This window comes from Rutidosis leptorrhynchoides, chromosome 1, assembly GCF_046630445.1.
Source record: "Rutidosis leptorrhynchoides isolate AG116_Rl617_1_P2 chromosome 1, CSIRO_AGI_Rlap_v1, whole genome shotgun sequence".
Classification (NCBI taxonomy): Eukaryota; Viridiplantae; Streptophyta; class Magnoliopsida; order Asterales; family Asteraceae; genus Rutidosis; species Rutidosis leptorrhynchoides.
Window position 1 is genome coordinate 6837640 of NC_092333.1, and position 14809 is coordinate 6852448.

General features: G+C 33.6%; 1 protein-coding gene across 1 annotated transcript; it reads right to left on the minus strand.

Moving 5' to 3' along the window:
• Positions 1 to 5148: 5148 nt before the first annotated feature.
• On the minus strand, positions 5149 to 14278 carry LOC139901236 (G-type lectin S-receptor-like serine/threonine-protein kinase At4g03230). Its single transcript, XM_071883982.1, has 10 exons — positions 14196 to 14278; positions 12873 to 13141; positions 8097 to 8462; positions 7526 to 8047; positions 7259 to 7411; positions 6929 to 7122; positions 6441 to 6651; positions 5968 to 6205; positions 5729 to 5879; positions 5149 to 5658 (listed from the first exon to the last, which is right to left on the minus strand). The coding sequence occupies exons 1-10, from the start codon at positions 14276 to 14278 to the stop codon at positions 5347 to 5349; spliced, it is 2499 nt and encodes an 832-aa protein (XP_071740083.1). The 3' UTR covers positions 5149 to 5346.
• Positions 14279 to 14809: the final 531 nt, after the last annotated feature.

Here is a 14809-nt window from a genome sequence, read left to right on the forward strand (position 1 = left end):
AATCATGCATTAACATGTTGTACAATACAACATATTACTGCACAGTTATGGTGCTTTGAGTGAGAATCGAACTGGATATGCATTACTCCATGTTGGATTCCACTCCCATATCACTCAACGAAAGGTGGGTGGTAGAAAGTATTCTACTTTTTTCTAACTTTACCTACAAACCTTTTGTACGTTGTACATACTGTTGTACATTTCGGAATCTTGACCATGTATACACACAAAAGACTTGCCGTTGGAGTGTCAAAGCCAAGTTGTTGGAAGACGCCATTGCTATCAAGCTTCTTGGAGCTCCGTTGAATGGCCGTCGTTCATTATGGTTTAATATAGCATATTCAAGGACGGAGTATTTGCATTATTTGGTTGTACATTACCCATTAAAAGTGGTACATTGTATTAATTAATTAATTTAGGTGGGTCTATTTGATGGTAAAATGATATGTCATGAAAACTAAGTAGTGTGATAGTTAAGTCACAAGTGTGTATCTTTGACAGGTGTCATGGTTATGTTTAGCATAGAAAACAAACCACCATTAAAAACAAACCACCATTAAAAAGCATAACATAAATCCCTCCTTCATTTCCATCTGTACAATACTTTATTAATTCTTCTCCCATTAGATTAGAGAAACATTATATTAAAATTGCAAGAACAATATTTGTGTTCTTTGACCGATTCATATTCAATGGCTGCAAGTGCTTCTAGGTTCATAAAGTGTGTTACTGTTGGTGATGGGGTTGTTGGAAAACTTGTATGCTTATTTGGTATACAAGTAAAAAAAATCCCACTGTAAGCATTATTTAAACATCATTATTTATGTGATTTGCTTATGTGTTTTTGTAAAAATTGTATGCTCATTATTTATTTATGTGATTTACATCATTATGCTCTGTTTCTTACACAAAGTAAACCCTAAATAAACTGTTGCTGAATCCGATTTCTCTTTTGTCTCAAATGTCAGCTTTCTTTCATTCTTCCTTCTTATCTCTTTTCCTCTCTCAAAGATGGTTAAATGGTTTATTGATCTGAATTAGGCTTCCGTTTTAAGAAACTTTATATGTACAGACAGAATTATCTGATTCATACTTTCTTCATTTCTTTCTTTCTTTTGCCTTTCTTTTGCCTTTCTTAAGGGATTGTTCACCAGAAGTTGATGAGTAAGTTTTTTTCATTTTCTTTTATTCAATTCAAGATGGTTTAACTGTTTATAAAATGATCTTTATACTTTATACTTCTATCAAGAAGGTATTTTGTAAAAAAATATATTCTAATCGATTCATGTGCATTTTTATGCTAGTTTTGATACCTAAACCTTTCCTTTCTGACGATTAATGTCAAACTATGTCTGTTTCGACACATTAGATGTTCGTGTTCTTTTATATACTCATTGTAATGTTATTTTGTTGCATGTGTTGAATGACCCAAACCGAGCAATTTTTGGATGTTAAATTCCTTGCAGACTGTTTGGTGTTGTTTTTTTGAGAAGTTCAGATAAGCTTTTGTACAATTGTACTTACTTGCTTTCTCAAAGGTTAATTTTTTTTTTTTCTTCTGAAATAGGGTTCCGTTGATTTTATGAAATCCTATGTGTTATCATAATGTTAAGTGCGGTTGTTCATACAAAACAGAGTATAAAAGAGATCACAAAGGTCAACCTTTTTTTATTTCTTTAGAGTATTTCTCGAGGTGTGACTTACGATTTTTGAAATTGCATTACTAGCTTTTTTGATGCGTTGGTTAGTGATTACACATCTTACTCTCTACTTACCTTTTTTGAATACATTGAGATTTTCGCAGTTGCTTGAATGGATCGGTCATTCAACGTGGATGAGTAGTATTTTTCAATATCGTTTATTCACTTTGAGAAAGTTTAGCTATTTGTGAATTGATCTTCGTATCTTAAATTCTTTCAAAAAGGTATTAAACTAAGAATAAAAATAAAATTAATTATTGATGGTATTTTCGTTGATACTCAAACCTTTGCTTTCTGCAGACATTAGATGTTCGTGTTTTGTTATATACTTGTAATGCTATGCTATTTCGTTGCAGCTGCGTAATGATCCGAACCGGTTCTTTTTAGATGTTAAAGCCCAACAGACTGTTTGTTGCTTTAGAGAGGTTCAGATAACAATGTCGCTAGAATGGCTGGTAAGTTCTTTGTTCTCTCTTATACCTTTTTAATGCTGTTATGTTTGTTGAGAATTATCTAGTGCTTAAAGGGAACTATAGTTGAAATAATAACTAAAAATTGTTTATAATACTAAATGCATTCGACTAATGAGAAGATTAGAATCGCCAATTGTAGATGATCAATGAATATATATATATATATATATATATATATATATATATATATATATATATATATATATATATATATATATATATATATATATATATATATATATATATATATATATATATATATATTATTGAGTACTATATGTTCTACCGCCATATCTAACTAGAAACGATCAGTATTGCAAAGGTTGACAACATCTTTTACTCGAAGGTACGTCATTCCTTTCTTATATGAGAAGATATAAATTAATAGTTACTATAAAAATTGCTTAGAATGTTGATACTTCTATTATCGTCTTTCAAGAGTGATGGTTAAATTGTTATTTGTTTGTGTTTGATGGTTTGTACGATGAAAAAGACGAGCTGGACATATAGTGTTTCTTACAACAAAAGTAGGCCGTTTTGGAGTTGGAAGACTTGCAGTATCACTGGTAAGCGTTGAAACTACAAGCGTTAAAACCACATTTGTCATGTTAGGACAATCTCCTGGATCTTCTTGCACACACAAAAGGGCCACAACTATTATTAATTAAGCAATAGAAGTAAATCACCACAAAAAAATGGCTCTAAGATAGACGGATGTAGTTCACCACATGCTCATCTCCATCTCAGGTACCTTAGATACGTGTTTATTTATTACTTCTTTGTGGTGGATGTTAATCTTGAATGATTTTACAAATGTGTTTAGGGTAACACATCAAATATGGATGCTTACAACACAGTTCTCTCCATGGAATCTCTAGTTGATCAACTTCATACAGGTACATTATTGGGTAATGTAGCACTGGAAATCATCAATTATCTACTCGAGATCATTTAACCATTTGATACGGGTTTAATTATTACAACACTGTTCTCTTGAGATTATTTGATCAGTTGAGTCCAACCGACAAAAGCATCTAGCTGATAGCACAAGTAGTCTCGTCCTGCACCACATCTCTTCGTTTTGATGACCCTAATAGTACAAGAATATGTGAGTTTTGAACGAGCATGGTCCATACCTAAGTAAGCACTTTTTGCACTTCATATGCTTCTGTTTTGAGCGTGGCAAAAGCATATCATAAAGACCCCTCTACTACATAAATTACAAGTTGTGTTATCAAACATTCAGGCGTGATGTGTAAGTGCAAACTTTACAATTGATATCATGAGTCATGCTCTTTTATGTATCGTTGAGATGTGATTCCCAAGAATGTCAAATGCTGCTTTGGCATCAATCAAAATCAAGCGAAAACCAGGTGTTGTGGATTTGTATGAACCAATTTCTATAATTGCTTTTACTTAAATGAATATTAATTATTAATACAATCGGGTTGGCTTATGGAACCCCAACTTCAAACATTCCGAGGACGCGTTACCAAGCACACCCGATTGTATTACATTAAAATTATATTCCGTAATTAATATTCTTTAATGCAAAAGCAATCATAAAAAATGAGCAAGTGGTTCATACCAATCCACAAATTCTAGTTTTCACTTATTTTTGATATATGCCATAGCATCATTGGCATCTTTGAGAATCACATCTCCACGATACATAAGAGAGCATGACTCATGGTATACATTGTGAAGATTGAACATAGACATTACGCTTGAATATTCGAAAACACAACTTGTAATTCAAGTAATGGATTGGTCTTTATGATATGCTTTCGTCACACTCAAAACTGGGGCCTATGAAGAGAGCAAAAAGTACTTACGTGGGTATGGTACCATACTCGTTCGAACTCACACATATTCCTATATTATTAGGTTCAATCAAACCGAAGAAATGTGGTGCAGTCATTTAGTCCATGCTTTTGTGGGTTGGACTCAATTGATCAAATGATTTTGAGCAGATAGTTTCCAATGCTACATTATCCAATAATATACTCGTGTGAAGCTGATCAACTAAAGATTCCGTGGAGTGGATTGTGTTGTAAATCCATAATTGATTTGTTAACATAAACATATTTGTAAAATCAATTAAGATTAGCATCCACCACAAGTAAGTACCTGAGATGGATATATGGTGAACCACATCTTAAATATCCAAAATACTTTTCACGCACACCCTATAAATGCTACAGTTATCCTTTGGTGCTTGACGATTTGGATCGCGTGCGTGATTCAGTAATTTGTTTCTTTCGTTTGTTAATCGTCCATTCTTCCACTAGTAAGTTGATGTATCTGTTGTATCTTGGATGAACTTTTTTTTTTAACGGCGATATCGACATCGAATGCTCGCTCTCATTTGTCACCCACACACACGTTAGGAGGAAAACTCTTCACACACATCACCACATTGGGTACCCGACATGCCATGAATTAATAATTATTATTTTCAATTATTGATTTGGATGATGTTATAACTTATAACACACACACTCTCTCTCTCTCTCTCTCTCTCTCTCTCTCTCTCTCTCTTCAAACTAATTGATTTGAATTTCAACCATTGATTTGTAACAAACACAACTACCTCTTTTATTTATAAAAACAAAACAAACTCTATTATCATTATTCTCTTATAAAGAAAACTTCATCATCATCATCATCATCATCATCATCATCATCATCATCATCATCATCATCATCATCATCATCATCATCATCATCATCATCATCATCATCATCATCATCATCATCATCATCATCATCATCATCATCATCATCATCATCATCATCATCATCATCATCATCATCATCATCATCATCATTAGAAATTAGATTTAATAAATTATATTTATTAGTTATAATTTTGATTTATTAATTTTGTGAAATCGTGGATGTACACTACTACCTACTACTCTCAATATATGCTAGATAGCTCGTAAAAATGGCAATGCAAATATGTACACAGGGTTTAAAGAATTTCACTACTCACCAACAATATTCTCAGAGATATTGCGAAGGTTGACTATATATTTTACTTGAAGGTACGTCATTCCTTCATTCTATGACAAGTTATAAATTAAAAATTGCTTACATGAAATCCAAAGTTCAAAATACTTGGCAAGTTTGCATTTTTAAAATGTTCATGCACATCCTGCATGCTTCCGTTACCTTCCTTCCAGAGTGACGGTTAAATTGTTATTTGTTTGTGACTGATCTGGTTTGTACGATGAAGAAGACGAGCTGGACATTGTTTTTCTAACAACAAAGGCTGGTTGTTTTGGAGTCGGAAGACTTGCAATATCACCAGCAAGCATTAAAACTACATTCGTCATGGTTGGACGATCTCCTGGATCTTCTTGCACACACAAAAGGGCAACGACTATGCACTTCAATACCTCACTTGAATTGCTTGATTCTAATAATAGCCTTTGATCCATTAATTTTAATGGAGTATCTTCTTTCCATAAATTCCAGGCCTATCATTTATTTGCAGATTTATTGATTATGCAAATAAAAAATGGCTTTGAGATAATTAGAATTACTTACATAACCTAGTAGGCTTAAATTTTGTTGGAACTGAGAAGGTCCTGTGTTCTTTTTTCCACTAATAATCTCGAGAACGACGACTCCGAAACTAAACGTGTCGGATTTGATGGAAAAGAAGCCATCTAATGCATACTCTGGAGCCATATAGCCACTGCATTAAGTAAGTTTTAGGACACAAATAATGCAAACTATACTAAGATTAATTATAATGAGAAAGTTGTGTATGTTTGTTTACTTACTAGGTTCCAATAACTCTATTGGTACTAGCTTCCATTTCCCTGCCTTGAACTATTTTCGCCAAACCAAAGTCGGATATTTTTGGATTCAATTCCTCATCTAATAAAATGTTGCTTGTTTTCAGATCTCTGTGAATGATCCTCAGTCGAGAATCTTGGTGAAGATACAGAAGTCCTCGAGCAATCCCCATAATAATGTCATATCGATTTGCCCAATTCAATATTATAGCTGGTGCTTCATCTTACAAAGAGATTATGGAGTACATGTCAATGGTTATGATTATTTATTCAAATATAAAATTAAGTGATATATTTAAAGTTAAATTTTCAAAATTAAAAAGGACATAACTGGAACTTTAATGATATTTAATGGTTATTTAGAGAAAGGGACAATAATTTTGAGACAAATTAAAATAGAAAGGTACACAGTTTTTTTGAGGCGGAGGGAGTAAATATAATAAAACTCGGAGGCTAACCAAATATGAAGGCATCCAAGCTTTTGTTGGGCATATACTCATATAACAAAATCTTTTCATTTCCCTTTATGCAGTATCCCAACAATCTAACGAGATTGCGGTGTTGAAGTTTAGCAATCAAGGTTATTTCGTTTCTGAACTCTTCTAATCCTTGGTTAGAAATGCTAGACAATCTCTTTATAGCCACTTCAAGTCCTCCAGGAAACTCGCCCTAACGACATTATTATCATTAAAATGATTAAATAATATTGATTAATTATATGCTACACGAAACATAATAATTATAAAAAGGTAGAAGGTTTTCCCTGTTCGGGCTACCCGGGAGGGCGAGTAATCCGACCTCATACTCTGATGTACGCAGCCCAACACGATTACTCCTGGCTGTTTCCGACCCTTTCCTGGCCACCACTAAATATTCGTCCCAAACGGGATTCGAACACAATAATTATAAATATGTCATATGGACTTTGATGGTTTGGGATCATTACCTTGTATACTGGCCCAAACCCTCCTTCTCCAAGCTTATTAGCATCTGAAAAGTGATTTGTTGCGACTTGTATGCTTTCAAAATTATAGAATGGTATCCCAATGCCTTGTGTATCTTCTGTTCTTGAATGATCTAGATCGAGCAAGTCTATGGCCCATCTTTCATCATGATCTCTTTGAAGCGTTGAATTCATTCCTAAATATAATCACCAACCAAAGTTCATGATGTGCATAATTCTTTTAGGTTAATATTTTCCATAAGTTGATGCAGAGTCTATTATTATTATTATATTACATATTCTTGTATTCGATGGTATCTAGTAGCTACTTACGTTGTTCCCTCGTGAGTACCATTCTCTTGTAATATATATAGCTAAGGCTTGCTAACAACATGATTAGAAGAATTGTCATTGTGAAGATCAGAATGTTCGTCCGAGTTATGAAGGACGGTGAAGGCCCATATGCTTCTGGCTGGTTGCTGTATTCTATGTTACATAAGAAAATTTATTACAAATAATATACATTTGAATCCCAGATCCAGCAACCATTAGGCACAAAATATTATGGATTAAGATTTATAGGTAAAGTTCATGAAGTACCTTGTACGGCTCTGGAGACACGAATGGAAATATTATGTGTACCGCCTTCTTGAAGATCAAATACATCTGAATCCCATATCCAGCAACCATAAGGGCGTCCAGTATTTGATTGTTTTCCGTTTGCTGGAGTGTACGAGTAAGCCTTGCAACTGCATTCTTGAAGACACGTTGTTCGGCACTCATTCTCATTTTTCGATTTGTCTACTGGTCGACCTGGATTCTCAACTTTGATCACAGCGAGATTCAAGAATTCGTCTCTGTCGTGATTACATTTATATTTTGGTTCACAGCCATCATAAAACACTTCTCGTGTAATAGGATCAAATCCTGGCAAACAACTACATTGAGGATTATCGCTTAGGCTACAAAATCCAAATTTCCCACACACCCTATAAATGCTACAATAATCCTGTGGTGCTTGCCAATTTAGATCCCATCGTTTTTCCTGTTCCGACCAGCTAAAATATTGCAAATTTCCTGCCTGACTCATCAATAACCTTGAGTTATTGTAATCCAACGAATCTGTCTTATTAAAAACAGTAGTTGAGAGTTTTATTAATTGTTCCGGGGCCACATAAATTTGTATCTTTTGGAGGTTTGGTGGAATTTGATAGCATGTAGTATGCACCAATGAACAATTGGTCTGGGATGAAATTGTTCAGTGATCCCCGTCCATTCTTCCACCGATAATTTGATGTATCTGTTGTATCCTGGATGAAATATTGATTCGTTTCATCTTGTTGGAACACATAACTTCCGCTACTTGGGTCGTCGACACTTTTCCATGAAGTCAAAATTAAGTTAGTTTCCATTTTCATACCTGGAAGAAAAGTGTCCGTTGGATGTTTGAAACTTTCCCATACATAACTTCCCGAAGCATCTATCAAAACTGCATTTCCAGAATCCAGTAACTTCATTGTTTTCTCAGGATCCCCATCTGGCAAAATCGTTATGTTTTTACTTCGGGATTATATATCGGGAGGCCGTCAATGTTTAATTGTTTATTGTTTTGTGTTTGTAGGCAACATATATCTGAAAGTGATTTGTAGTTCACCCGAATTTATCTGTTCGTGTTTGCAGACCACCCATATTTGAAAGTGATTTTATTGGTCACCCAAATGTATTTCGTTTTTATAGGCTACTCATATTTGAAAAGGATTTGTAGGCCATCTGAGTTCATATGTTGTTTTATATATACCAGATTCGGCTCAAAACTCTTTGAAGAAAATATAAAAAACTCTTACACTCGTATTTGTTAGTGTATCTAAGATTGTTATTAGACATTTGTCTTAAGTTAAGTTATGTAAACTTAGTTACTAAGAAAACTTAGCTATTAAGTTTTCTTAGCTATTAAGTATTCTTAGTCATTAAGTATTCTTAGCTATTAAGTTTTCTTAATTATTAAGTATTCTTAGTTATTAAGTATTCATATATAAAGAATACTTAGATATTTTAGTTTTCTTACTAGTTAAGAAATTATCGGTATTCGTGATACTTACCTCCTAAGATTTCTTAGAAGTTAAGTAAGTCACTTTATGTAAGCCTATAAATAGGAGTGTAATCAAGAGTTGGAATATATAACCAACCTTCAAATTATTTCTATACTACACTTTTATTATGTATTCTAATCTACTTAGCAACAAAGTCTTGCTATTTTAATCTTTAGCATCAAAGTCTTGCTATTCTAATCTTTAGCAACAAAGTCTTGCTACCTTAATCTTTCAAGAGTAGATTTCTATTCTATTCTTGAACATTTACAGTGGTATCAGAGCTTTCTTCTTAAGGGGCTGTTTTATTCACGATAAAAAAAATTAAACTAGACATGACATCTAGTTCAACTGCTCCAGCAATTCCATTATTTAATGGATTGCACTATCATATTTGGGCAGTAAAGATGAAGACATATTTGAAGTCTCAAGGTTTATGGAAGGTTGTAGAGACTGATGAAGATCCTCCAGCACTCAGAGCAAACCCAACTGTTGTTCAACTAAAAAATTATGAAGAAGAGTTGCTGAAGAAAGATAAGGCACTTACCTGTTTACATTCAGGACTTGCTGATCAAATTTTCACCTCAATAATGGACTTGGACACACCAAAAGTTGTGTGGGATAAAATCCAAGATACCTATGAAGGTTCCGATAGAGTAAAAGCTGTCAGATTATTGACTCTCAGACGAGAGTTTGAATTGTTGAAAATGAACGATGATGAACTCGTAAAAGATTATTCATCGCGAATAATGGATGTTGTTAATCAAATTAGACTTCATGGTGACAAGATTTCAGACCAGAAAGTGGTGGAGAAAATAATGATAAGTGTTCCTCAAAAATTTGAAGCCAAAATTTCCGCAATAGAAGAATCTTGTGATGTTAGCATGCTTACAGTTTCTGAACTAACAAGCAAGCTTCAAGCACAAGAACAAAGGGTCTCTATGAGATCCGAAGAAAAGGTTGAAGGTGCTTTTCAAGCTTCTTTCAAAAATAACAAGGCTGAAAATTCAAGACAAAACACGTACAAGAAAGGAAATTACCAAGGTACTTTCCCTCCGTGTAAAGTTTGTCAAAATATAAATCATCAAGATGTTGATTGTTGGTTCAAAGATAAACCAAACTTTAAGTGCAATTTTTGCAAAAAGTTTGGACATATTGAGAAATATTGTAGAGCAAAGAAAAATCAAGGCCAAACAAAGGAACTTCAGTTGGCAAATATCTCTGAAGAAAATCAGGAAGCAACTGAACACTTGTTCATGGCATCGCATGTCGATTACAAAAGTAAAGACGTGACTGTTGATGAAGGAGCCTATCTGGATTGGAATATGAAAGAAGTTAAAAGGCATGAAGCTTCTATTTCAAATCTCCAAAAAGAAGCTCATTATGATGATCCAGAATTTGATGTCGAAGACACAACTAACACCAAAGTTTTGAGAACCAGAAAAATTGCTGATGTTTACGAGTTTTGTAATCACGTTGTTATGGAGCCCGAAAGCTATATTGAAGCTTCCAAACACGATGAATGGAATGAAGCCATGAAAGTAGAACTTGAAATGATCAAGAAAAATGACACATGGAGACTTGTTGATTTGCCAAAGGGTAAGAGTGCAATAGGTGTCAAATGGGTATTTAGAACTAAGTTTCAACCTGATGGTTCAGTTCATAAACACAGAGCAAGGTTGGTAGCGAAAGGATATTCTCAAATTGCCGGTGTGGAATTTAGAGAGACTTTCGCTCCAGTTGCTCGTCATGATGTGATCAAGTTATTGTTAGCTGTAGCTGCTCAACGCAATTTGAAAATTCATCATCTTGATGTAAAATCTGCATTTTTGAATGCTGAACTTGAGAAGGAGATTTATGTAAAGCAACCTCAAGGCTTTGAAGTATCCGGCCAAGAAGATAAAGTATACAGACTATATAAGGCACTTTATGGTCTATAGCAAGCACCAAGGGCTTGGTATTCTAAGATTGATGCTCATTTGATAAATCATAATTTCAGGAGGAGTCCAAATGAGTCAGCTCTTTATGTGAAACAATTAAATTCTCAAGAGGTGCTGATTATCTCTCTTTATGTTGATGATTTACTTGTGATCGGGAGCAACGATAGACTTGTTGAGGAGTTCAAGAAACAAATGAAATCTGAATTTGAAATGTCAGATTTGGGACTCGTGCATTATTTTCTTGGCATGAAAATTAATCAACAAACTAGTGGTGTTTATATTTCTCAGAAAAAGTATGCAAGTGACATGCTCAAGAGATTCAACATGTTTTCATGCAAACCAGTCACATCACCACTTGTATTAAATTACAAGTTGTCTAAAGAAGATGGAGATAAGCTAGTTGATCCAACTCTATACAGAAGTATTATCGGGAGTCTATTATATTTGGCAATCTCAAGACCCAATTTAGCTTATGCATCTAGTTTCTTATCAAGGTTTATGACTTCACCAACTAGTTCTCACTTGGGAGCTGCCAGGAGAGTCTTAAGATACTTAAAAGGTTCTCTCGATCTGGGGATTATGTTCGAGAGAAACAAAGATGTGAAACTTGAAGGATATTCTGATAGTGATTGGGCTGGAAGTGTTGATGATATGAAGAGTACTTCTGGTTATGTTTTCAATCTTGGTTCAGGTGCATTTTGCTGGAACTCAAAGAAGCAAAGCGTTGTCGCACAATCTACTGCAGAGGCAGAATATATTGCAATCGCGGCTGCTGTGAATCATGCTGTTTGGATAAGAAAACTGTTGCCCGACTTGGATCTGACTCAAGAAAGTCCAACAGTCATCTATTGTGATAACAAATCTGCAATTGATATAACAGAGAATCCGGTGCAACACTGAAATATTGCACCTCCGATGATCAATTGGCAGATATGCTTACAAAGTCTCTCACAGGAATGAAGCTAGATCAATTGAAGACTCGACTTATGATGTCCAACAACAATCTTAAGGAGGAGTGTTAGTGTATCTAAGATTGTTATTAGACATTTGTCTTAAGTTATGTAAACTTAGTTACTAAGAAAACTTAGCTATTAAGTTTTCTTAGCTATTAAGTATTCTTAGTCGTTAAGTATTCTTAGCTATTAAGTTTTCTTAATTATTAAGTATTCTTAGTTATTAAGTATTCATATATAAAGAATACTTAGGTATTTTAGTTTTCTTACTAGTTAAGAAATTATCGGTATTCGTGATACTTACATCATAAGATTTCTTAGAAGTTAAGTAAGTCACTTTATGTAAGCCTATAAATAGGAGTGTAATCAAGAGTTGGAATATATAACCAACCTTCAAATTATTTCTATTCTACACTTTTATTATGTATTCTAATCTGCTTAGCAACAAAGTCTTGCTATCTTAATCTTTAGCATCAAAGTCTTGCTATTCTAATCTTTAGCAACAAAGTCTTGCTACCTTAATCTTTCAAGAGTAGATTTCTATTCTATTCTTGAACATTTACAGTATTTAGCAACAACTAATCATTATATAAATAATAATGTTAACTAAAAAATCTTGGTTATTTTGTACATATGGGACAACACATGAACTTGAATGACCTACAAAATCATTTTCAATTATGAGTAGTCTATAAACACAAAATAAATTTGGGTGACCAATAAAATCATTTTCAAATATGGGTAGTCTAGAAACGCAAAACGATAAACTTGAGTGGCCTCCAAATATATATTCCCTTTTACTTATCATCTGTCACACGATATGTTAATACTAAGCTCATGAAAAATTCGGTAATCTAATACCATAATTTTGCAAAGACTATCGAATTTTTCATGAGGTCAAAATGTCAAATGAGTTAACGTGCCTATAATAATTGAGCCAATTGGCTGTGTGTGACGTGTGTCTGACCTGTGCTTATGTTGAAGTAAAAATCATTTTGATCTTTGTCTAGCAGCTTAACGTCGCCATTTTGTGAAATTGTAAGTACTCCATCTGAACCCTGCAGTGGATAATCACGGTTACCAACCCATACCACGGTCGTCCTTGGAATATCCTTGGTATACCAAATTCCAATGTACCGGCGTTGTTCCAGACCTCTTGAAAAGAACCCCATCTGAAACTGTCCGCCTGCTGATTCCAAATAACCGGTTCCCTCAATGGTTTCTCCTGTTGTTATGCTGTATTTAGATGAACAAATCTCAATATATAAGCACAAAAAGACCATCCATAAGAAGCAATTGTAGATAATTGTATAAGTAAATGTGAATGATGATGATATTATCATGATTATTTTCCTTTGAGTGAATAAAAATGATCGAAGTGCTTAGTTAGAATTATATCAGGAAGATGCAAAAAAGGAAAGAAACATGATAACTGTCTTGCGAAGTTGATGTTGTTGTTAGGAACAATTCTTAAAGTGTGTAGATAACAGTTTTTGGCATCAATATACTAATCTTGTGGAAGTTATGAAAAGTAGTTCAATTATGTGAGTCAACGCCTACTTTCTAAGTCTACGTTGGGTCATCTTGTGCACTATTCTGTGTGTGTAAAAATGACAAATTATAAATTTGTTGTTTTCCTCGTTCGTTTACGTCTTTTTTTTTTTTTTTTTTTTTTTTTTTTTTTTTTGACAAAATGGTCCATTGCCATTACATCATTAGAACATTTCGAGTTCCTAACTTTATGCTGTTTGATCATCATATTTGCACCGCTTCCCTTACTATAATTGTTAAACTTCGAAGAAACACGTAATTAGATCATTTTATTGCCAAATAGTCTCCATTTTATACTAAATAATTTTTTCACTGTGCGCATCCTTAAGTTTACGAGATCGTTAGTGGTTTTGATAATCCGAAATGGGTCACAACAACTACACAATTTAATTTTATCTATACTTATTCATTTAGTAAAATTATGAACATGTACATAATATAAATATAAATATTAGTTGGAACAGTGTTGGTCTGTTGGATAACTGAAATTAGAGTAGGCCCCGAATAAAATTTAGATAAAGCTAAAAGTGCTACTCAAGCCGTTCAAAAAGAAAGTGCTACGGTATTTATTTTGGCGAAAAAAACGAGAGAGAGCTTGAATATAATCAAGGACTTTCATCAAAGATGAAAAAAGATATACATAAAGAAAAAGAAAAGACCCTTGAACAAGATTTGAGTCTTGACCATTCAATGGATTCAGATTCTAAACCATCATTATTTCTTCTTTTTTTCCGACTACCTACATCTCGTTGGTGGTCCAGTTACCTCCTCTTTCACTCTTCTTTGTTGAATTTCCAAATCAGGAAGATTCAGATTATTCATCAAGCTTACGTTGGAGACAAAATGACATTTTTTAATTCAAATCGGTCTAGTTTAGAGGCAAGTATCAGAAACACCAGAATATAAATATAATATCAGGCGACAACGTAGTAGTTGGCCCAAGTAAATATGTCATGGAGAGCTATTGAGTTGGACTTAAACTTGTCACAGTAAATATATGTCGTATTGTCTTTTTTAAGTAAGTTATGGTGGTTTTGGTATCGCAGCATATTAAGGCCAGAAAATTTGAACCAGAAATTTTTTTTACCAAGATATCATGAGATGACAACCATTAAAATATCTTTTGATGATGGTTTAATATATAGCAACTCGAGTATAATTTATTAGCGAGGCAGATGTAAAACACCTCTATCTCTCTAATCACAAAAATAACTCCAATTAAAGAGAATTTCAATCTATCTAATTAATTAACAAACGAGAGTAACATATTTAAAGTGATTACTAAGAGCCATATAATATGATATATGATATGATATGATGATATAGTGCTTCCATTACGAAAGAAGGATCGAG